The sequence below is a fragment of the Ranitomeya variabilis genome, chromosome 3, assembly GCF_051348905.1.
Source record: "Ranitomeya variabilis isolate aRanVar5 chromosome 3, aRanVar5.hap1, whole genome shotgun sequence".
Lineage (NCBI taxonomy): Eukaryota > Metazoa > Chordata > Amphibia > Anura > Dendrobatidae > Ranitomeya > Ranitomeya variabilis.
The window spans coordinates 443679095-443703891 of record NC_135234.1 but is presented as its reverse complement, the minus strand read 5'-3'; the positions used below and the strand labels follow the sequence as shown (position 1 = coordinate 443703891).

The window sequence follows — 24797 nt, the reverse complement described above, 5'->3', positions numbered from 1 at the left end:
ATGTCATTGTTGAATCGCATGGAAAATATCATCCAAAGATAACATCCAAATACATAGCTAGATTGCCACTGAGCCTTCAGAAAAGGGCTAGGAAACATTCTGTTTGGCTATCTTTATTTAAACATTAGACATATTTTAAACTTTTGTCAAGAGGCCTTACACTATGGCTGGTCCAAATAACTAAAGCAATTGTTACCATCCACCTCTCGTGTCTCCCCTTTTCCTCGTAGGTTGTAAGCTTGCGAGCAGGGCCCTCATTCCTCCTGGTATCTGTTTTGAACTGTGATTTCTGTTATGCTGTAATGTCTATTGTCTGTACAAGTCCCCTCTATAAGTTGTAAAGCGTTGCGGAATATGTTGGCGCTTTATAAATAAAAATTATTATTATTATTATTATTATTATTAGAGGTGAGAAGGTTGAGAAATGTAGTTCAGTTATATTTTGCAGACACTTACCGTATACTATTATTGAGCTAACTGTTTCACGTAAATGGAATCTGTCACCAGGTTTTTGCTACCTAAGCATGATGTAGGCAAAGAGATGCTGAATCCAACAACTTATCACTTAGTTTACTGGGTGCAGTGGTTGTGGCACAATCAGAGTTCTTAGATGTACCATGAAGCAGAGCTGAGAAAGTTAACCTCCCTACACCACGCTGTGTACATTGACTATTAATAGAGAGCTGCTTATTACAGGAGGGGGCAGATTTAGACCAGGAGGCACGTGCCAGCTATTCACAGCAATGATAATGTCCTGGTGATAAAACCTTTAGTGTAAGTAAACAACAGCCTGATAAGTGACACATCATTGAAATCTGTGGTTTAACCCCTACCTCATGCTGTCCTCAGATTACATAGCAAAACATGCTGACAGATTCCCTTTAAATACAACAGAAACAGTTCAGCCTCCATTGTCCTACGTGCAATATATCCAGAGAGAAAATTAGTAATTTTTTAATCATTATTCATCCTTGATCTTAATTACTCAAGAAGTACTTGCACCAGTGTTTACATAAATAAGAGTTATTCACTGAAAATGTGCACATATTCTAAATGTTAGTCATTTGCAGCAAAACACAATGAAATGTTAGGAAAAACCAGAGAAAAATGCAAATGTATAATAATGAAATTTGAAAGGACAATTTAAATGATACATGACCTATAAATATGAAGAAAGAAACAGGAAGCATAGAATAACAATATCATTTTCATCTGCAAATGACAGCCATGATTATTTTATGAGATTAGATTCATTTTTGATGAAGGTGGCCTGTTACATGTTATTTTAACTCCACAGCTACAACAAAGCTGTTTCCTTACGTGAGTAAATCCAGATACAGTATATACAGAAGGTCATAGCTGCACATCTCAGTCTATTGTTAGAAGTCAATTTTACTACTGTTTAGATTAAAAGAGGAACACAATTATAAATGAGTTAAAAATAACTAAAGCTTTCCTTATTCGGAATTTCATTATTTTAATGCTATTAATAATTTGAAAGTATAATCTAGTGCAGTGCTTCTGAAACTGTAAGCAGGGGTCGCTGGGGAGGTACCCCTGTTATTGGTGACGGACAGCTGGGAAGGCACTCTTGACAAAAGTAGTAAGGGCACAGGCTTTCTCCTGTTGTGCTTATTTTATGTTACAGTGGGTCCAGAAAACATAATACAAAACAAACTGAGATCATTTTTCAAAAACATGTTGGCATTTGTACAAGCAATGGCAAGGTCCAAGCATCACCTTATTCTGGTTGATGAGTGCTCAGTAGAAACAGATTTAGATGCCATGATCCATTGTACTCCAAATACGCTCGTTACCTGAGAGTGCGGCTCTCTACATCTTGACATCGTTTGGAAGCAGAATGTTCATATTCAAGTATTTTAATAGTATCTCAATGTATTTTATTAAACATTAAAGGGGTGGTCCAGGCTGCTCCCGATGCCGTCAGCGGCCAGATATGATCAGTTGCAGAGCGGAACAGCACAGCTCCGTTAACTCTGTAGTGGCCATAGCGGGGTACTGCAGATCCACCCCTTTTTATTGGAATAGGGGTGAATATGCAGGACCCGGCCACAGCCACTCTACCTCTAATTCCTCAACTAATTACATTTGGCCGCCGCCGTCACCAAGAACAACTGATTGGTGGGGATGTCAGGTGTTGCACCATCACCAATCTGATAGTGATGACCTATCCTAAGGATAAGCCATCAATATAAAAGTACTGGACAACCCCTTTAACAGAACTACTTAAAGAGTACCTATCACCAATATGGGGATGCCCTTTTAATTCAATAAAAGAGTGGGAAGTCCCAGACTGGCGATTTTTCGAATAGTTTACCAAGCAGTTACTGAATGACAATATGTTTAGAGTGGTTCTCGTTCAGTCACCATTTTGTAAATGATGCGGCAGCGCTGGGTTAGTGCAAAGAGCCACATAGATTCGTGCAAGAGTTTTGCAAGAAAATTGGGCCCTTTCAGGGGACTTTAAGAAATGTTCTACACACTTTTGTGTGCAACGTTAGTCCACCTCCACGTGGTGCACCCTGGGTAACGCTAAAGGACTAACAATTTTGACAACCAAACAATCAAATTACATCTAGATCTCTTGGTCAATATATTTTACATCATTTTGACTCTGATTTCTGTTTATTCTTATATGATGTTAAAATATATGTTCATACGATTAAATAACCAATCTAGGGCTGCCTATTCTTTTATTAAATAAGAAAGGTAGCCCCAGATTGCTGATAGTTTCTCTTTGACGGGAATCTGTCACCACACTTGCATTAGCTAAACAATTAATATGGGCATACAGGTTATAGACCACTGAAAAAAGTCCTGCCTGTGTGCCACATATCAGATGCCTTGTTATTGGTAAATCATCTTTTATCTCTTTATATACAGTTATATGAAAAAGTTTGGGCACCCCTATTAATCTTAAGCTTAATGTTTTATAAAAATTGTTTTTTTTGCAACAGCTATTTCAGTTTCATATATCTAATAACTGTTGGACACAGTAATGTTTCTGCCTTGAAATTAGGTTTATTGTACTAACAGAAAATGTGCAATCTGCATTCAAACAAAATTTGACAGGTGCATAAGTATGGGCACCCTTATCATTTTCTTGTTTTAAATACTCCTACCTACTTTTTTACTGACTTACTAAAGCACTTTTTTTGGTTTTGTAACCTCATTGAGCTTTGAACTTCATAGCCAGGTGTATGCAATCATGAGAAAAGCTACTTAAAGTGGCCACTTGCAAGTTGTTCTCCTGTTTGAATCTCCTCTGAAGAGTGGCATCATGGGCTCCTCAAAACAACTGTCAAATGATCTGAAAACAAAGATTATTCAACATAGTTGTTCAGGGGAAGGATACAAAAAGCTGTCTAAGAGATTTAACCTGTCAGTTTCCACTGTGAGGAACATAGCAAGGAAATGGAAGAACACAGGTACAGTTCTTGTTAAGGCCAGAAGTGGCAGGCCAAGAAAAACATCAGAAAGGCAGAGAAGAATGGTGAGATCAGTCAAGGACAATCCTCAGACCACCTCCAGAGAGCGGCAGCATCAACTTACTGCAGATGGTGTCACTGTGCATCGGTCAACTATACAACGCACTTTGCACAAGGAGAAGCTGTATGGGAGAGTGATGCGAAAGAAGCCGTTTCTGCAAGCACGCCACAAACAGAGTCAGCTGAGGTATGCAAAAGCACATTTGGAGAAGCCAATTTCTTTTTGGAAGAAGGTCCTGTGGACTGATGAAACCAAGATTGAGTTGTTTGGTCATACAAAAAGGCGTTATGCATGGCGGCAAAAAAAACACAGCATTCCAAGAAAAACACTTGCTACCCACAGTAAAATTTGGTGGAGGTTCCATCATGCTTTGGGGCTGTGTGGCCAATGCCGGCACCGGGAATCTTGTTAAAGTCGAGGGACGCATGGATTCCTCTCAGTATCAGCAGATTCTTGACAATAATGTTCAGGAATCAGTGACAAAGTTGAAGTTACGCAGGGGATGGATCTTTCAGCTAGACAATGATCCAAAACACCGCTCCAAATCTACTCAGGCATTCATGCAGAGGAACAATTACACTGTTCTGGAATGGCCATCCCAGTCCCCAGACCTTAATATCATTGAACATCTGTGGGATCATTTGAAGAGGGCTGTCCATGCTCAGCGACCATCAAACTTAACTGAACTGTATTTGTTTTGTAAAGAGGAATGGTCAAAAATACCTTCATCCAGGATCCAGGAACTCATTAAAAGCTACAGGAAGCGACTAGAGGCTGTTATTTTTGCAAAAGGAGGATCTACTAAATATTAATGTCACTTTTCTGGTGAGGTGCCCATACTTATGCACCTGTCAAATTTTGTTTGAATGCAGATTGCACATTTTCTGTTAGTACAATAAACCTCATTTCAAGGCAGAAACATTACTGTGTCCAACAGTTATTAGATATATGAAACTGAAATAGCTGTTGCAAAAAAAAACTATTTTTATAAAACATTAAGCTTAAGAATAATAGGGGTGCCCAAACTTTTTCATATAACTGTAAATGACCTCTTCCAGGCTGTGGGAAGGACGCTGCCTGGAAGATAACTCTGCCTCCAGAGCTTAGGAAGGGGAAGTTACCAGACAAGTAACTAACACAGAACAGGAAAAATTTAATTTGACTTCTTGCAAACACATTTTTGCAGCTCTCTGAGTACTGCTGTATTGTAACAGCATTGCACCCTGTCTGCCTGTGAGATGGATGCTGAACCTGCAGAGTTCTGCAGTGAGATCAGGAGAGCAGAGAGCGGCCGTTACACATCACACTGGTAACTCCCCTTCATGTATAATGAGCTCTGGAGGCAGAGTTATCTTCCAGGCAGCGTCTCACGATAGCCCGGAAGAGGTAATTTACATAAAGTGATAAAAGATGACTTCTTAACAACAAGGTATCACATATGAGACATAAAGCCATCACTCTAATCAGCAGTCTATAACCTGTATGCCCATATTAATAGTTTAGGTAGGTCAAATGTGATGACAGATTCCCTTTAAAGGTAATGTATTATGATTAATGTATAATGTTATAGTGTATAGGGAAAGTCTAGGGTTCAATTTAGATTACATTAAGCATAGCATAGGATTTTGGGATTAAGTTAGAAAAGGTGAAGATTTAGTTGGGGGCACAGAACTCCCTACAACCATTTCTGCAACGTCTGGAACCTAAAGCTCGAGTCAGGGGCTATGGCGAGCACAGATAACTCTTCTGTACAGTGGAAGATGACCATGGAACCGTGTGAGGGAAATGTTGCAGATCTTGGGCATAATTTGGAGCTAGATTCGGAAACCCTGGGGCTGACAGGAGGATCATGTGTAGGGGTGATTGTGAGAACAAGAGTGAGATGTTCCGTGTGGAGGAAGCAAGTGACGGAAGGTGCTGTGCCCGATACTGCGTGTTAAAGATGGATGTACTTGAACTGTTAAGTAAAGACGAACTTGTTAAAACTCTTTGTCCCCTATTGAATGTGCATCTGGGATCGTGGACACAGAGGAAGCCTGTGGCCAAAATAAGAGTGAACTGCACTACACTTACAGAACATTGGAACTGGGACACCATTTATTTGTGAGGTGCCAGGGTGTGGGAGAACAACAGCCTGTTGCCCATGACCACTTCCCTACGCACGTTACACTGTCTGGCAAAACAAAATTCCATCTTGCGGTGTGTTAATTCTCGGCAAAGAGTTAACCCTTAAAAATAGTGACAAATGGGTATATGTAACTAAATCTTATTGTTATGACTGAGCTCTAACACTAACACAGGGATGAACAAACCAGGGAAGATGTAAAACCTACAAACTACAGGTTCATATATAAACTGGGCAAATCCCTAACCTGACCCTGATTTGTCCCTGTCTGACCGCGGAGGTTGGCTCCCTAAAGTTACACAATGGCGCCTCCAGTCAATGTTGGCACTGACCCTCAGTATCCTTAGCTACGCCCTCGACTATACACAGAGTTTAACCCAAAACCACAACAACAGAACGGAGTGACTCAGACAGAGGGTGCCGCACAGAGCGAAAAAAGACATGTTCACACATTCATACATGACAGACGGAAGGAAAAGAAAGGAACCCAAAAAGACCTTAGGTTTGTATGAATTAAACAAAATAGGAAAAGAGCTCAGAAGGGGGAACACGCAAAGAAACTTCAGGAGAAGCAATAGAGAAAACCTAAGCAAGATAATGCTGAAATGGGAAGCTGGGACTCCAAACATCCATCTAACTTAAAATATAGAGATTAAAGACTGCATATTTCAGGATATTATAAATAAGCCCTCCCAAGATGTGAAACGACAAACCAAAATGAGAAAGTGAAAACACATGCATAGAGGCAACACAGCAAAACAAGGACAAGAGACTTGGAAAGAGACAACACAGGCTGTGGTCAAACAGGGAGGGAAACCCATCCACAGCCAGAGATCACCGGATCGAGTCCCGGAGTTAACCATGACACTTATCAAACAAGTATACACTCACCGGCCACTTTATTAGGTACACCTGTCCAACTTCTTGTTAACACTTAATTTCTAATCAGCCAATCACATGGCGGCAACTCAGTGCATTTAGGCATGTAGACATGGTCAAGACAATCTCCTGCAGTTCAAACCGAGCATCAGTATGGGGAAGAAAGGTGATTTGAGTGCCTTTGAACGTGGAAGGTTGTTGGTGCCAGAAGGGCTGGTCTGAGTATTTCAGAAACTGCTGATCTACTGGGATTTTCACGCACAACCATCTCTAGGGTTTACAGAGAATGGTCCGAAAAAGAAAAAAAATCCAGTGAGCGGCAGTTCTGTGGGCGGAAATGCCTTGTTGATGCCAGAGGTCAGAGGAGAATGGGCAGACTGGTTTGAGCTGATAGAAAGGCAACAGTGACTCAAATCGCCACCTGTTACAACCAAGGTAGGCCTAAGAGCATCTCTGAACGCACAGTGCGTCGAACTTTGAGGCAGATGGGCTACAGCAGCAGAAGACCACACCGGGTACCACTCCTTTCAGCTAAGAACAGGAAACTGAGGCTACAATTTGTACAAGCTCATCGAAATTGGACAGTAGAAGATTGGAAAAACGTTGCTTGGTCTGATGAGTCTCGATTTCTGCTGCGACATTCGGATAGTAGGGTCAGAATTTGGCGTAAACAACATGAAAGCATGGATCCATCCTGCCTTGTATGGAGCATCTTTGGGATGTGCAGCCGACAAATCTGCGGCAACTGTGTGATGCCATCATGTCAATATGGACCAAAATCTCTGAGGAATGCTTCCAGCACCTTGTTGAATCTATGCCACGAAGAATTGAGGCAGTTCTGAAGGCAAAAGGGGGTCCAACCCGTTACTAGCATGGTGTACCTAATAAAGTGGCCGGTGAGTGTATATAACAATACAATGAGGCATCAGTGATACCTATTATTTACACTACCTCAGGTGCATGGTGCCTGACTATTGGTACTCATCATCATCATTGTTGTCCCTTTTGCTGTTGGTTTTTATTAATAAAGTTGTTCATTAACTGTACTTTGAGGTCTTTCTTGTGCAATTTATTATAGGTGTATAACGTTTATCTGTACGGGACCGTTAGGTATAATTGTTTCCTTACGGACACAGGTGTTGATATACCCTGTGTATTGTTCGTCCTATTGGTAATAACAATACAAGAAAGTATACATAAATGTATATGATCAAAATAGAAGAAATGCCTTGTTTATATAATGTAATCATTCCACACAGATAAGGCGATCATAAATAATGGAGAAATATAATGTCACAGTTTACCACTATAGAGAGGGGCCAGAAGACCCCAGCGTCTTATTTCACGTAATCCTCCACTGATTAGAAGTAGTGATGAGCGAGTATACTGTACTCAATGCTCGGGTTTCCCGAGCACGCTCGGGTGGTATCTGAGAATTTGTGACTGCTCGGAGATTTAGTTTTAGTCGCAGCAGCTGCATGATTTGCAACTGTTAGGCAGCTTGATTACATGTGGGGATTCCCTAGCAACCAGGCAACCCCCACATGTACTCAGGCTGGCTAGCAGCCGTAAATCATGCACCTGCATCAACAAAAACTAAATCTCCGAGCACTAACAAATACTCGGAGACTACCTAAGCATGCTTGGGAAAACCCGAGCAATGAGTATACTTGCTCATCATTAGAAGCACTTCTCCTTCATATTAAATGGTGCAGGTTTCTGTTGGCGGTGCAGAGGTTAAATTGTTCAGCTTAGCGTCTCCGGAGCTTTCCTACTTAGATAATCTCAGCTGTTCAGTATTGGCCAGTCCTCTCTCTGATATATACTTGCATCTGGCAATCTGGGTTGCCAATGTTCGTCTTAAACTGCCTGGTGTGGAGTGGGTGTCGGTTGTTGGTAGAGGCATTTGGAGTGTTGATCTGTGACTGTTGCTTGGTGTTTCAGCTGTGTGCAAATCCTCATTCTCTACTAATTGGTTTTACTTCCTTTTCTCACCAGTTTTCCTCTCTGTTATATGTGAGTGCATATTTGTATCATAGGTATTTTCATGTATCTCTGTACTTCCTCCTTTGTTAGTCTGGTTTGTCTATATACTTACACTATAACTGCCCACTTCTCTGGGTGGGAGAGGGATATAGGGCTAATTCAGGAGATCAGCAAGGTACGTGGCCCTAGCGTCTTCACCATCAGAAGTAATCCAGAGAGCAGGGATAGCTAAGGCCCCCCTATCTTTAGGGACAGGGAAAGAACCCATGGCCCCGGTTAATCCAACAACAGAGTTGTGACAAATAACATGGTAAGCTACAAGCAAAAAATGCTGCATGTGAACAGTGGCTAGATTTCAATATGATAGGGAATGTTGCAGAGTGAAATTGTGTCACTATGAGCACAACACCTTTTTTAATTAATCTTGGCCCATCGATAAGGCATGTCTGACCGCAAAGATGATTCAAATTAATTGATGGCCATATGATAAATAGATATATCAGATAATTCAGAGTTGTTCTTTATGGGCGGTTTTCTAGACATAGAAGGGTACCATCATGAGACAAGTAATTTAGTGATATGTACTCAGTAAGGTTAATTATATAAAATACATTATTTATTGTAATTATAACATGGGTGCCATATTTATATTCAGACACCATTATAATTTTTTGCCAACAGTCAATACCTGTTGTGGTCATTTGTAAACCTCTATATTCTTGGAGTTCTCAATGTATGATCCACAGTTATTGACTATTATGTCAGAGAAAACTGAAAATCTCTATAGACAATACTCCCAAGCACTGAAATAGGGCTACATCTCAGTAGGCATACTTACTGATACAACTCTGGAGATGTTATTTATTTCTACTTACGTAAGGATATAATGTAGTCTTACCTGGTACCAGCCACAGCTCCATCATTTTTCCCCAGGGGTTCATCCAGCTCTACTCCACACCACTCTCCTTTTGCAAAATCCGTCTCTCCTACATAACGAACAACGCCAGTTTTTGTACCACCAACCTGCAAAGCAATGCAAACAGCATGTAATTCAGAAATGTAACATCACAACTAACACAACCACTATAGCTTAGATGAGTGCAATATAAACCTGACATCTGATACATGCTGCCTGGTCCAAGGTGACTTGCAGCATGTATTAGGCAGTAGCTGCATGATTCCAGCTATATATGTTTTACACTGAAATGCTGTGGCATTTCTGAGTACAACATAGGCTAATAGATGCTGGGGACTGAGCTGGACTGGAGACTAATCGGACAGGCGGGTCCCCAACTGCTTCTCCCTGCCTGCTATCTAGAAGTTACAGGCTTCTCCTTGCGAGAACGTTTCAAAGTTAAACATATCTGGCTGGGATCGTTCCTGTAGATCAGTCAGCATATACAGTGGGTAAAATAAGTATTTGATACGCTGCCGATTTTGCAAGTTTTCCCATCTACAAAGAATGGAGAGGTCTGTAATTTTTATCGTTGGTACACTTCAACTGTGAGAGATAGAATCTTAAAAAAAAAAATCCAGAAAATCACATTGCATGATTTTTACATAATTAATTTGTACTTTATTGCATAAAATAAGTACTTGATACAATAGAAAAACAGAACTTAATATTTGGTACAGATACCTTTGCTTGCAATTACAGATGTCAGACATTTCTTGTAGTTCTCGACCAAATTTGCACACACTGCAGTAGGGATTTTGGCATCCTCCTCCATACAAATTTTCTCCAGACCTTTCAGGTTTCGGGCATGTCGCTGGGCAACATTGAGTTTCAGTTCCCTCCAAAAATTTTCTACTGGGTTCAGTTCTGGAGACTGGATAGGCCACTCCAGGACCTTGAAATACTTCTTGCAGAGCCACCCCTTAGTTGCCCTGGCTGTGTGTTTCGGGTCATTGTCATGCTGGAAGAATCAGCCATGACCCATCTTCATGCTCTTACTGAGGAAAGGAAGTTGTTGGCCAAAATCTTGCGATACATGACCACAATCAATCATCCCTTCAATAAGGTGTAATCTTCCTGTCCCCTTTGCAGAAAAGCAGCCCCAAAGTACGATGTTTATCCCACCATCATGCTTCATTGTTGCGGTGGTGTTTTTCCAGTTGCACTCATCCTTCTTCTTCCTCCAAACACAGTGAGTGGAGTTAATACCAAAAAGTTATATTTTAGTCTCATCGGACCACATGACCGTCTCCTATGCCTCCTCTGAATCATCTAGATGCTCAATGGCAAACTTACAATGAGCCTGGACCCATGCTGTTGTGAGCAGGGGGACCTTGCGTACCCTGCGGGATTTTAATCCATGACAGCGTAGTGTGTTAATAACGGTAATGTTTGAGACTGTGGTCCCAGCTCTCTTCAGGTCATTGACCATGTCCTCCCATGCAGATCTGTGCTGATTCCTGACCTTTCTCAGAATCATCTTTGCCCCAGGATGTGAGATGTTGCATGGAGCACCAGACCAAGGAAGATTTACAGTCATCTTGTGTTTCTCCCATTTTCTAAGAATTGCACCATCAGTGGTTGCCTTCTCACCAAGCAGCTTGCCTATTGTCCTGCACCCATCCCAGCCTTGTCTATGTCTACAATTATGTCCCTGGTGTCCTTAGACAGCTTGGACATGGACTTGGCCATGGTAAAGAGGTTGGAGTGTGTGTGATTGATTGAGTGTGTGGACAGGTGTCTTTCATACAGGTGACGAGTTCAGACAAGTGCAATTAATACAGGTAATGAGTACAGAGTAGGAGGACTTCTTAAAGAAAAACTAACAGGTCTGAGAGAACCAGAATTCTTGCTGGTTGGTAGGTGATCAAATACTTATTTAATGCAATAAAATGCAATTTAATTATTTAAAAATCAAACAATGTGTTTTTCTGTTTGTTTTTTTTAAAATTTTTAGATTCTGTCTCTCACAGTTGAAGTGTACCTATGATAAAAATTACAGACCTCTCCATTCTTTGTAAGTGGGAAAACTTGCAAAATCGTCAGTGTATCAAATACTTATTTTCCGCACTGTATCCTTTTAACAAAGAGGCAGCTATTCAGTATACCGCCTCATTTATTATCATTTGACCTTTTGTTCTAGCTGAATGTTTACATTTATGTGTTATTATCATATCAGAAAAAGAACTGCTGTATTTAAACTTCCTAAACCAGACAGGAACAGACTTTATGGGACACTCAGACATTAATTTGCTATTCTTTTAATCACATACATGACTATATCTACTTACCTGAACCTGTAATGTCCCCAAACACCCAGTCACCTTCAAAATTATATTAACCTGCAGATATGGGGTTAATTTGCAGGTTAGTAGCATTCTGAAGCTGACCAGCCCTCGTACTGAAAAGCCTGGCTACTAGGAGGAAATTAACATTACTCCTCCCGGAAACGTCCAGCTTTCAGTCGTAGAGGTGCAGCCTGTGCAGGAACAGTCACCGCTCAGTACACAGGTGAGTGGCGGCTGTAACCACACCCCAGCACTGCCTGACAGCCAGCTCTGCACACATACATTGCAGAGACAGCTGTCAGTCAATGTGCTAGCGCTTGGTTACATCCGCCACTCACTGTGTACTGATCAATAGTCATGTGTCATATTTTAATGTTGGACTGAAATAAACTTTTGGCATTTTTTACGGAGCTGGAACTCAACTTCCTTCTTTCCTTGGATTGTACTGATCAATGACTGAAGCTGCAGCGGCCGCACCTCTACAACTGAAAGCCGTACTTTCGACTTGGCTGCCCAAAAGCTTTAGAATGCTGTTAACCTGCAGATTAACACCATATCTTCAGGTTAACATGACAGGTTCTCTTTAAAAGAGATACTTTTAGTAAGAATTAATGTGAATATAGATGAAATAGATGTGAAACCCTACTAGACATCTTGATGATGAACGAAACAGAAATAACATGTCCAATACTCTGGATGGTAGTGTCTGCCAGCACTTATATGTACAGTATATTGTCAAAATTATAAGAACAGAATATGCTTTTAAGAAACTACTGTTTTGTCCTATGGAAGGTTTCAGCCTTGATCCTTCTCCAGTTTTAGCATCTATGCCATCTTTGACTGTAAAAACTATGATAGGAGTGCGTCGGGATAGCGGTCACTTCGTGGACAAGAGGAGACATACCATAGGTAATTAACCCTTGATTTATCTATATATATTTTATGCTATTCATGATTGATACATTGTAATGGTTTTAGCACTGCATGTTGGCACTAGACATGGTGGCGGTTACAGGTGGAACTGATTAGTCTCGGTACTGACAAGTGACTGTTTGTTTCACCTGTTTATGTTACATTGCTTGTATGCATTACTTTCCACACATATATGTAATTTTTTAGCATAATATATCGTCCTGATCTACCCTGTGACTGTTGCTTTCTTTTGGGATCACACTATTTTATTACATCCAATTATATATCTATGTGGTAAATGTCTACCTAAAATATTGATATTTTGAGATACATTATTACTCATGTTCTCCTCATATTTGATTTACGCCTATTTTTGTTGTATTCCATAAAAAGGCACTACATGCTCCAGCCGTTCCATGTGTAACAGGAATGTTTCAAGGGCAAAATATTTCTGTACATATGAAGCCTACTGGAGCCCGGAGAGCAATGCAATGCTGTGCAACCTCGGTGCTGGGGTGACTACATAGGGGCAATGAAAAACATGTGGTTGCACTGAACATTATTTACTCTGATTTGTCAAGACAAAAAAATCAACTTTGGTCTGAGAGAGACATACTCCAGATACTTTGATTATACGTGAGGGCCGCACACTGTGTAATTATGGCAGACAAGTCTACTGCTTAACACTACAGGTAAACAAGTGCTTAAACTGATTAAAGGGATAGTTCACTTTTCAGACAACCCCTTGTCGATCACTATGTCAGCACTGGCTCTCCCAGGGCTCATGTGACATTATGTCACACGATCCATGTGGCCAATCAGCGCTGGCTTCACTTTCCCCTCCTTTGGATGTAACTGACATCTGGATAAAATGAGAATTGCAGATGCTTTCTCTCTTCCTCCTGATACCCGATCTGCCAAAGGAGGGGAGAGTGAATGATTGGCAGCAGGAATTGCGGAACATAACAATGTCATGAAAGCCCCGGGAGAGCCCGTGCTGACACAGCTGGAATGGCGTCCACACCGGAAGTGAGTATTCCCCTGTCCCCCAATAAAAATGATACTGTCACGGTGCCACCCCTCAATATTTCTGGGATACAGTTACTTACAGCTCAGCCATCCAATCTGGTACAGGGGCGTTCTGAAGCTGTCAGTACTTTCATTGATAGCTCAGCCATCCTATCTAGTACATGGACGTGCTGAGCTATCAGTGTGTTGCTTGTCAGCTTGACTATCCAATCTGAGACTGGGTGGTTGTTAAATATTAATTAATTGAATGATTCTTAATCTCAATTCAGTACCGAGCACATTGCTTCTTGCTGACATTACCAAAAGCTATTTCTGTGTATGTATAAGTCAACACCATATACAGGGAGCACGTGGTCTGTAGGAAAGATATATAAACATCTCTTAGGAGCGTGGGGGTGGTCTTTTTGTCACGTGGGGGCTGTCACCTCCTGCTTCACCATCATTCTCCATGGACATCAGTCAAGGAAGCAACAGCTGATAGCTGTAGCCATCATGACCTTCAAATTTCACACAGACAGACGGCTTTTACCATTCAAACTTTGGGAAAGATGAGTATCAAGTGCTGATATCTACACATGGACAATCTATTCGTAACTATTTCATCGATTTTTATGTTTCACTGTTATGTGGTTTTTCTGTGGACAGTTCAATAAACCACTACCTTTTTTATGAGAATATCATGACATTTTTTTCTTTAAGAGTAACGCACCTGGTGAATAGTCTTGATTAAATAAATGTGCAAAATAAGCATATTTAACAGTGGTGCTGGCTGTCTCCAAGTGTTCATAATCCCAGGTGATTGCCATGCTACTTAATTGAGCTGTTTCTCCCAGACCTCTGCCAGACATACAATCAGCTTGATCTTTTGTTGCCTGACCTTGGATTTTATTCTGACCATCCGTCTATTTAACAGTTTCTGCTCTGATCCGTTATCTTCCTGTTATTCTGACCTCGGAACATTACTTGACCATGATTTTGTCTTTTCCTTTTGGTTATGACGTACCCTCCTGGCTCCTGACCTTGGACTTCTTGACTATCCTCACAGATACCTTTTTCATAGTGGTATGATGTGCTAGGCATAAAAAATCTAGCGCACAAGTCATATGCAAATGAGTCTGGAAGTGAAGTGGGGTATGTCAATGCACTTGGAAGAAGCAGTCCACATGCACTAACATACTTATAAAAATCTGTTCAATTTGTTAGAAAACTTACGGTTAATTCTTAAGAAAATCAACATTTCATTTAGAGATGCAGTTTTGAAACTCTGACATACAGTAGTTTTGCATCAGGAACATTTCCTGCCTTATGTGCTCCAGCACAGAGTAACCCGTCAAACCTTCATCTTCCACATTGCAACCGGTAAAAAGTACATATGTGAATTCAGTTCTATAAAGTTTAGACTAAAGCCCTTTTATCCATCAAACAGTTTTATCCTCTTAATATATTGCAGGCATTATATTATATAGCACTGTGTACTTACAATTGCTCATTTTGCCTGTCTACCAAGCTAATTCTAGCTCTATTCTAGGTCTATGACATCACATGATTAAAAACTGACTAGCTGAATCCTTCTAAGCTCTATGTAGAAACTGGGGGTCAATTTTCTCTGCATGAGCAAGGAATCACTGAAAAGGTCCCTGGCAGGGGGAAGGCGGGAGCAGCTGAGTCAGGGGGTGAAAAGGTGATGATTTATGCAGGGAAAAGAGACTTCCTGCTTCTACCTAGAGTAGAGAAAAGAGAAGAATTTACTAAGTAGAAAGGAAAAATTATCAATTGTAAGTACACTGTGCTGTATAATATGATTACTGCAATATATTAAAAGGGTAAAAACTATGATAGGAGTGCTTCTTTTAGGAGGAAAACATCCATGAACTACATTTGTTTATGCAGATAATATTTTTATGTCCGAGACACCTAATAGACAAGCAAATTATTATCTCATGTATATATATGTATTATGGCTTTATACAACCTCCAAGAATGGAAATCCAAATGTAATGTTTCAAAGTAGAAGAAAGGACATAATGTACTAGTAGTAACCAAAATGTTATGGTTAAAGACATTGTTCTTTTAAATACAGATATACACTATTACATATACATTTAACAGACATTAGCAGCTGCAGGAGTTAGGTGACCACTGGCTGGTGAAAAGCAGCAGGCATGCCACATTGTAAAATTAACCAGACGTTAAAACAAAAGGGCACAATGTGAAATATGGGAAAATGAAGAACAAAATCCAAGGAGAGAGAAGATTGACTTTATGTTCATTGTAATTGTTCTGAAATGCAGGTTTATTGTAAGACCCTGCACACAATTACATAAGATCTACGTTGTAATTAAATACCTAAAATAGACCCGTGCAAAAAAAGCACAAAAATACTACAGTCTGTAGAGCAATGCCGACTTTGCAGGTTTCACGGTGTTAAATACTCATGTGCTTATTCCAGCAGATTAATTCTCAATGGCTTTTTATCCATTTAATAAGGTTGTGCCAAGAACTTTATTACAATGCTAGAAACAGGATGTATTAAATATAAGCAGCTCCTTGTATATACTCCACATCTAGATCAGCTAAAGGGACACTAGAAATGAATGACAACATAGCCAGGAAGAATACACACAAACTTGTGCAAGACTTACGGTGACTGTTTCTGACTCTTTTTGGGTATGGGGGCGTTTTTTCACCCAATATCCTTTTATTTCAAAAGGGCATAAAAGTCGTAAAATTTTGAACAAATACCACTTGCAACTAACTTTTGATGACAGACATTATAGATGCTGTAGATCTATCTATTTGACTATCTATATATCTATCTATCCATCTACATAGATATTTTTGCATTGTGGAGGATAACCAGTCATCACAATATTTGTGCAACCTTTTGTTCCCTTTTTGAAATGAAAGTACTGTATGTAGAAAAAGATAGGGAGATTAAAAAAAGACGGTGCCGAATTACAGCCTTGGAATTCACAACCGAGATAACATAATACTAATTTATTAAAATTGAAAGACCCACTGTCTATCCATGTTCTGTTCATATAGTACAAATGTTCAAAGTGATTTCCATTGATGGCACAGCAGCAGATGTCTAGGCAGTAGTCCTGCTCTGTCTGATGTGTACCAACATATCCTCGGATATGGAATCCACTATTTCAACTATGCGTTGTTTCAGGTGAATTCACCAATGTTGCACGATGTCATCACCAGATGTAGCACCCTCCGACTTCTTTCTGTAGAGCTACATCATGGAGTCAATGCATCCACCGGTCTAGCTACAGGCTATGAAAGACCTGAGACAACATATCACTAAGGCCATGTGCACACGCTACGGATTCCATTGCGGAATTTTCCGCAGCGTTTTTGATAAATCCGTAGTGCAAAACCGCTGCGGTTTTTACTGCGGATTTATCGCGGTTTTTATTGCGGTTTCCGCTACGGTTTTCCACCTGCAGTTTCCTATTGGAGCAGGTGAAAAACCGCTGCGGATTCCGCACAAAGAATTGACATGCTGCGGAAAATAAACCACAGCGTTTCCGCGTGTTTTTTTCCGCAGCATGTGCACTACGGATTTCATTTCCCATAGCATTACATGGTACTGTAAATGCATGGGAAACCGCTGCGGATCCACAGCAAAATCCACAGCGTGTGGACATACCCTAAAGCAGAGGAGTCCACTTCGGAGGATATGCTGGCACAAGTTTGGACAGAAATGTCCCACCGCCAAGACATTTACCGTGTCACCAATGGAAATCACTTTAAACATTTGCAGTGTTTAGGTAAAACTTTGATAGCTAGTGAGTCTCTGTTAATAAATTTGCGTTGTGTTCTCTCAGTTGTGAATACTGGGGTTATCATTTTTAATCACCCAGTATATTCCCTTGGCTGTGAATAAGCTGGATCACCCTGCATATACAGTAGATCTGTATTTTTATCAGTTTACAAAACTACAAGATCGTTATAAGTAGAGGTAATTGTATTAAAAAGGTCCATTACAGAACATTTTAATAAAAAAAAATAAAGCACGATAAAGAAAAGTAAATAAACTTTGTGACATTTCCTTGAACCATATCATTTCCGCGATGACATGGGTTTTCAGCAAGAATCTGTTTTTGGAAAAGGAAGTGTTCAATAAATTTTATTTTGAGTAAACAGTTCTCACAAAAGTGAGGATGTCCTTCCCTTCCTGTATTATAGAAAATGTCTAAGTGTAATGTATAGAGTTTATGATAAGTCTTTTTACTGAATAACTGAGAAATATACTGTATTTTTCAAACTATTTAAAGCTAGAAAAAAATCTTGCTATAAAGTGTGTGCATCTTATAGACCAGAAGCAGACAGTGTCTTTCCTGAACGCTGAGAGAATGGCTCAGTCTCCTCCTGATTGACACTGATCTATGTGATCGGTGCAGGGCATAAGTGCCAGCTGCATGTCCTGAGCAGCTGAAGGACCTTCAGCCCAACTAGCTCATGGATCTTTGAGATTATGTGATCAACCACATACTTAGAAGAACCTGCAATATGTGGTAATGTATACAGTGTGTGCGTGTGTAGTGAGCTGGCCGGCTGTGGCTGTTCCGTTATCATTGACATAGAATCTGTGACAGACACTGCCCCCTTGTGGCCAGAAGTTATACCTATGCCGAATGTGATTACAGAGAAACAAACTGTATTGGCTAAACTCCCCCCTGTTATGTCATGTGAACAGGAAGGGGAGGGAGAAGAAAAAGAGCCCGGGAAACCAGTCGGTGCAGAGAGAGGTCTGTGTGTGCTGGCGTCCTCCTGTTGATGCGATATAGAAGATTGCCTGGATGACCCCTCTCTCTTGGAAGCTGACATCCAGATTGTTCCCAGCTCCCACACTGCGGAGCACTCAGCGGTGACATCTTCACAGATCCTGGAGCCCATGAACTGTAAGCGGGTCCTCTGTTGAGAGGCCGAACATTCCACCCTTACCTGCTGAACCCCAAGGATTACAGTCTGGACCTGAGAGACAGAGTTTTGTTTACTCCCTGTTGTTTTCTCTTCGGCTGGAGCGTCTCCCTGCAGTGACAGACAGGCCTGCGACGTGGGAAGATAACCTCCTGGAGCAAAGGAACTGGTAACGTGTGGATAGGGACAGTGAGGGAAAGTTTGTTATTACACGTTATTTCTGTGAATAAGCATACTTTGTACTGTCTATTATTGTGTTCTGCTGTGTTAAGGAAAATGTATAACAGTAAAGATACGTTTGTTAAGATGGAATCTGGGTGTGGAGGTTTTGCTGGGCCAGATCATGGATATGCATGGGCGGCCTTGCCCTCGGACACTTCACGTGTATATAGAGATCTGGCAAAAATTAAGAGACCACCACATCAAAACCCTGTCATGGGCAGCCCAATCTCCAGACCTGAACCCCATTGAAAACCTCTGGAATGTAATGGAGAGGATGATAGATAGTCACCAGCCATCAAACAAAGAAGAACTGCTTACATTTTTGCGCCAGGAGCAGTGTGAAAGACTGGTGGAAAGCATGCCAAGGCGCATGAAAGCTGTGATTAAAAATCATGGTTATTCCACACAATATTGATTTCTGAACTCTTCCTGAATTAAAACATTAGGATTGTTGTTTCTAAATGATTATGAACTTGTTTTCTTTGCATTATTTGAGGTCTGAAAGCACTGGCTTTTTTAATTTTGACCATTTCTCCTTTTCAGAAAAAAAATACAAAATGTATTGCTTGGAAATTCAGAGACATGTTGTCAGAAGTTTATAGAATAAATGATCAATTTACATTTTACTCAAAAATATACCTATAAAGAGAAAAATCACACTAACTGAACATTTTGCAGTGGTCTCTTAATTTTTGCCAGAGCTGTATGTGTATATAAATGTGCATGAATAAAATTTGTGTGCATATAAAAAGCTATGTGTGTATATAAATGTGCATGTAGCAGAGCTGTGTGTCTATATAAATATTCATATAGGAAAACTGTGTGTATAAAAATGTACATATAGTAGAGCTGTGTGTATATAAATGTGCATGTAGCAGAGCTGTGTGTGTATACAGATGTGCATGTAGCAGAGCTGTGTGTATACAGATGTGCATGTAGCAGAGCTGTGTGTATACAGATGTGCATGTAGCAGAGCTGTGTGTATACAGATGTGCATGTAGCAGAGCTGTGTGTATACAGATGTGCATGTAGCAGAGCTGTGTGTATACAGATGTGCATGTAGCAGAGCTGTGTGTATACAGATGTGCATGTAGCAGAGCTGTTTGTTGATGTAGCAGTAATTTTATGTAGCAAAACTGATTGTGCATTTACTGTTCATCTAGCAGTGTTGTTTATATGTTTGTACCAAAAGTGTACATATTGTGTTTGCTGTAAAATCATGTGAGTGTAATAAACAAACTGTAGAGAATTCAACCTCAGTGTGTTCAGGTTAGTGATATTGACCCCTCCACTTTACACCACAAGGGACATTTTAACCCCTTAATTCCATATGACGTACTATCCCGTCAAGGTGACCTTTGACTTAATTCCCAGTGACGGGATAGTACGTCATACGCGATTGGCCGCGCTCACGGGGGGAGCGCGGCCGATCACGGCCGGGTGTCAGCTGCCTATCGCAGCTGACATCCGGCACTATGTGCCAGGAGCGGTCACAGACCGCCCCCGGCACATTAACCCCCGGCACACCGCGATCAAACATGATCGCAGTGTACCGGCGGTATAGGGAAGCATCGCGCAGGGAGGGGGCTCCCTGCGGGCTTCCCTGAGACCCCCGGAGCAACGCGATGTGATCGCGTTGCTGCGAGGGTCTCCTACCTCCTTCCTCGCTGCAGGTCCCGGATCCAAGATGGCCGCGGCATCCGGGTCCTGCAGGGAGAAAGGTGGCTTACCGAGTGCCTGCTCAGAGCAGACACTTGGTAAGCCTGCAGCCCTGCACAGCAGATCGCCGATCTGACAGAGTGCTGTGCACACTGTCAGATCATCGATCTGTGATGTCCCCCCCTGGGACAAAGTAAAAAAGTTAAAAAAAAATTTTTCCACATGTGTAAAAAAAAAAAAAAAACTCCTAAATAAATAATAATAAAAAAATATATATTATTCCCATAAATACATTTCTTTATCTAAATAAAAAAAACAAAACAATAAAAGTACACATATTTAGTATCCCCGCGTCCGTAACGACCCAACCTATAAAACTGCCCCACTAGTTAACCCCTTCAGTAAACACCGTAAGAAAAAAAAAAAAAAACGAGGCAAAAAACAACGCTTTATTACCATACCGCCGAACAAAAAGTGGAATAACACGCGATCAAAAAGACGGATATAAATAATCATGGTACCGCTGAAAACGCCATCTTGTACCGCAAAAAACGAGCCGCCATACAGAATCATCAGCAAAAAAATAAAAAAGTTATAGTCCTGAGAATAAAGCGATACCAAAATAATTATTTTTTCTATAAAATAGTTTTTATCGTATACAAGCTCCAAAACATAAAAAAATGATATAAATGAGGTATCGCTGTAATCGTACTGAAGCAACGAATAAAACTGCTTTATCAATTTTACCAAACGCAGAACGGTATAAACGCCTCTCCCAAAAGAAATTCATGAATAGCAGGTTTTTGGTCATTCTGCCTCACAAAAATCGGAATAAAAAGTGATCAAAAACGGTCACGTGTCCGAAAATGTTACCAATAAAAACGTCAACTCGTCCCGCAAAAAACAAGACCTCAAATGACTCTGTGGAGCAAAATGTGGAAAAATTATAGGTCTCAAAATGTGGAGACGCAAAAACTTTTTTGCTATAAAAAGCGTCGCTGGTTTCACACTTGCGTTTTTGTCTGCAGCGTTTTTTTGCGGTTTTTCCCTATATTTAACATTGAAAACGCATGCGTTTTTTGTACGCGTTTGGTCGCGTTTTCAAACGCATGCGTTTTTTTTCTGCATGCGTTCATTTTCAGAAATACAACCTGCAGTATTTTCTTACGGCGTTTTTTTGCCGCGAAAAAATGCATGCGTTTTTTCGCGGCAAAAAAATGCATTGCGGTCTATGTAAACGCATGCGTTTTTAAGCACATGCGTTTGTTTGCGTTAAAAACGCATGCGTTTTTATCGAAAAAAAAACAGAAAACACACTGAAAAGCCACCCACCACCATCAAGGTGATAAAGGGATCCAAACCCTAACCCTAACTCTACCCCTAACCTCACCCCTAACCGTTTAATGAACATTTTCTGACAGTCATAGTGCCACGTATTTAAGTGCCACGTATTTAAGTGCCACGTATTTCAGTGCCACGTATTTCAGTGCCACGTATCACGTATTTCAGTGCCACGTGTTTCAGTGCCACGTATTTAAGTGCCACGTATCACATATTTCAGTGCCACGTATCACGTATTTCAGTGCCACGTATTTAAGTACCACGTATTTCAGTTGCACGTATTTCAGTGCCACGTATTTCAGTGCCACGTATTTCAGTGCCATGTATTTCAGTCACGTTTAGGGTTAGGGTTAGGGGTAGGGTTAGGGTTTTCTTGTTTTTTCTTGTGTTTTTCTATAAAAACGCATGGGTCTAAAAAACGCATGCGTTTTACCGCGTTTACATGCGTTTTTTCACGCATTCATGCAGATAAAAACGCAAGTGTGAAACAAGCCTTAGTGTGTGACAGCTGCCAATCATAAAAATCAGATATAAAAAACGCTATAAAAGTAAATCAAACCCCCCTTCATCACCCCCTTAGCTAGGGAAAAATAATAAAATTAAAAAAATGTATTTATTTCCATTTTCCCATTAGGGCTAGGGTTAGGGTTAGGGCTAGGGTTAGGGTTGGGGCTAAAGTTAGGGTTAGGGCTAGGGTTGGAGGTAAAGTTAGGGTTAGGGTTGGGGCTAAAGTTAGGGTTGGGGCTAAAGTTAGGGTTAGGGTTTGGATTACATTTACGGTTTGGATTAGGGTTGGGATTAGAATTATGGGTGTGTCAGGGCTAGGGGTGTGGTTAGGGTTACCATTGGGATTAGGGTTAGGGGTGTGTTTGGGTTAGGGTTTCAGGTAGAATTGGGGAGTTTCCACTGTCCAGGCACATCAGGGGCTCTCCAAACGCGACATGGCATCCAAACTCAATTCCAGCCAATTCTGCGTTGAAAAAGTAAAACAGTGCTCCTTCCCTTCCGAGCTCTCCCGTGCGCCCAAAAAGGGGTTTACCCCAACATATGGGTTATCAGCGTACTCGGGACAAATTGAACAACAACCTCTGGGTTCCAAGTTCTCTTGTTATCCTTGGGAAAATAAAAATTTGGGGGGCAAAAAAATCATTTTTGTGGGAAAAAAAGATGTTTTATTTTCACGGCTCTGCGTTATAAACTGTAGTGAAACACTTGGGGGTTCAAAGTTCTCACAACACATCTAGATAAGTTCCTTGGGAGGTCTAGTTTCCAATATGGGGTCACTTGTGGGGGGTTTGTACTGTTTGGGTACATCAGGGCTCTGCAAATGCAACGTGACGGCTGCTGACCAATCCATTTAAGTCTGCATTCCAAATGGCGCTCCTTCCCTTCCGAGCTCTGTCATGCGCCCAAACAGTGGTTCCCCCCACATATGGGGTATCAGCGTACTCAGGACAAATTGGACAACAACTTTTGGGGTCTAATTTATCCTGTTACCCTTGTGAAAATACAAAACTGGGGGCTAAAAAATCATTTTTGTGAAAAAAAAAAGGAATTTTTATTTTCACGGCTTTGCGCTATAAACTTTAGTGAAACACTTGGGGGTTCAAAGTTCTCACAACACATCTAGATAAGTTCCTTGGGAGGTCTAGTTTCCAATATGGGGTCACTTGTGGGGGGTTTGTACTGTCTGGGTACATCAGGGGCTCTGCAAATGCAACGTGACGGCTGCTGACCAATCCATTTAAGTCTGCATTCCAAATGGCGCTCCTTCCCTTCCGAGCTCTGTCATGCGCCCAAACAGTGGTTCCCCCCCACATATGGGGTATCAGCGTACTCAGGACAAATTTGAAAACAAATTTTGGGGTCCAATTTATTCTGTTACCCTTGTAAAAATACAAAGCTGGGGGCTAAAAAATCATTTTGAGAAAAAAAAATATATATTTTCACGGCTCTGCGTTATAATCTGTAGTCAGGGCCGGCGTCAGCACCCGGCGCACCCGGGCAAGTGCCGGGGCCCTGGCGAGACGGGGGGGCCCACTCACGCAGTCATAGATTCCAATTTGCGCTGGCACAAGCATCTTCTCAGTCAGTGCAGGGCCAGGCACATCGGGGTTAAGGACACAGCCAGCGTGACATTGTGGGCGGAGAGAGCACGTTCTCCTGCTCTGCTCTCCCGCCGCTGGCTGCGTGCAGTGCTGAACTTATCAGGCACAGGCAGATTCCGGAGGAGCTCCTACCGGCGCCTGAGTGAGTGCCATGCTATATCGCTGTATATTCTGACAGTCTGGGTGACCTGGGGCGGCCATGGGCTGGTCGGCTGCAGCTGACATATATATATATATATATATATATATATATATATATATATATATACACTACAGCAGCCGCCCAGCCCAGGCCCCCAGCACAGCCTGTATAGATACAGTGTATATAATATATATACAGGACAGGTGCTGGGGGCCTGGGCTGGGCGGCTGTTGAAGTATATACACTGCACAGTACCACTCCCCTGTATATACACACCGCACAGTACCTCTCCCCTGTATATATACACTGCACAGTACCACTCCCCTGTATATATACACTGCACAGTACCACTCCTCCTGTATATATACACCGCACAGTACCTCTCCCCTGTATATATACACTGCACAGTACCACTCCCCTGTATATATACACTGCACAGTACCACTCCTCCTGTATATATACACCGCACAGTACCTCTCCCCTGTATATATACACTGCACAGTACCACTCCCCTGTATATATACACCGCACAGTACCACTCCCCTGTATATATACACCGCACAGTACCACTCCCCTGTATGTATACACCGCACAGTACCTCTCCCCTGTATGTATACACCGCACAGTACCTCTCCCCTGTATATATACACCGCACAGTACCTCCTGTATATATACACCGCACAGTACCTCTCTCCTGTATATATACACT

At 41.3% G+C, this 24797-nt stretch overlaps 1 protein-coding gene across 4 annotated transcripts in view; it reads right to left on the bottom strand.

Annotated features, from left to right (window-relative positions):
* The window catches only part of CLIP2 (CAP-Gly domain containing linker protein 2), a 187864-nt gene that overhangs the window by 42790 nt on the left and 120277 nt on the right, over positions 1-24797 (bottom strand). For all 4 annotated transcript variants that reach the window (XM_077296459.1, XM_077296461.1, XM_077296460.1 and 1 more), the window contains exon 4: positions 9399-9523. In XM_077296459.1, coding sequence (XP_077152574.1) covers positions 9399-9523 — 125 coding nt within the window. The remainder of the gene's footprint in view (positions 1-9398; positions 9524-24797) is intronic.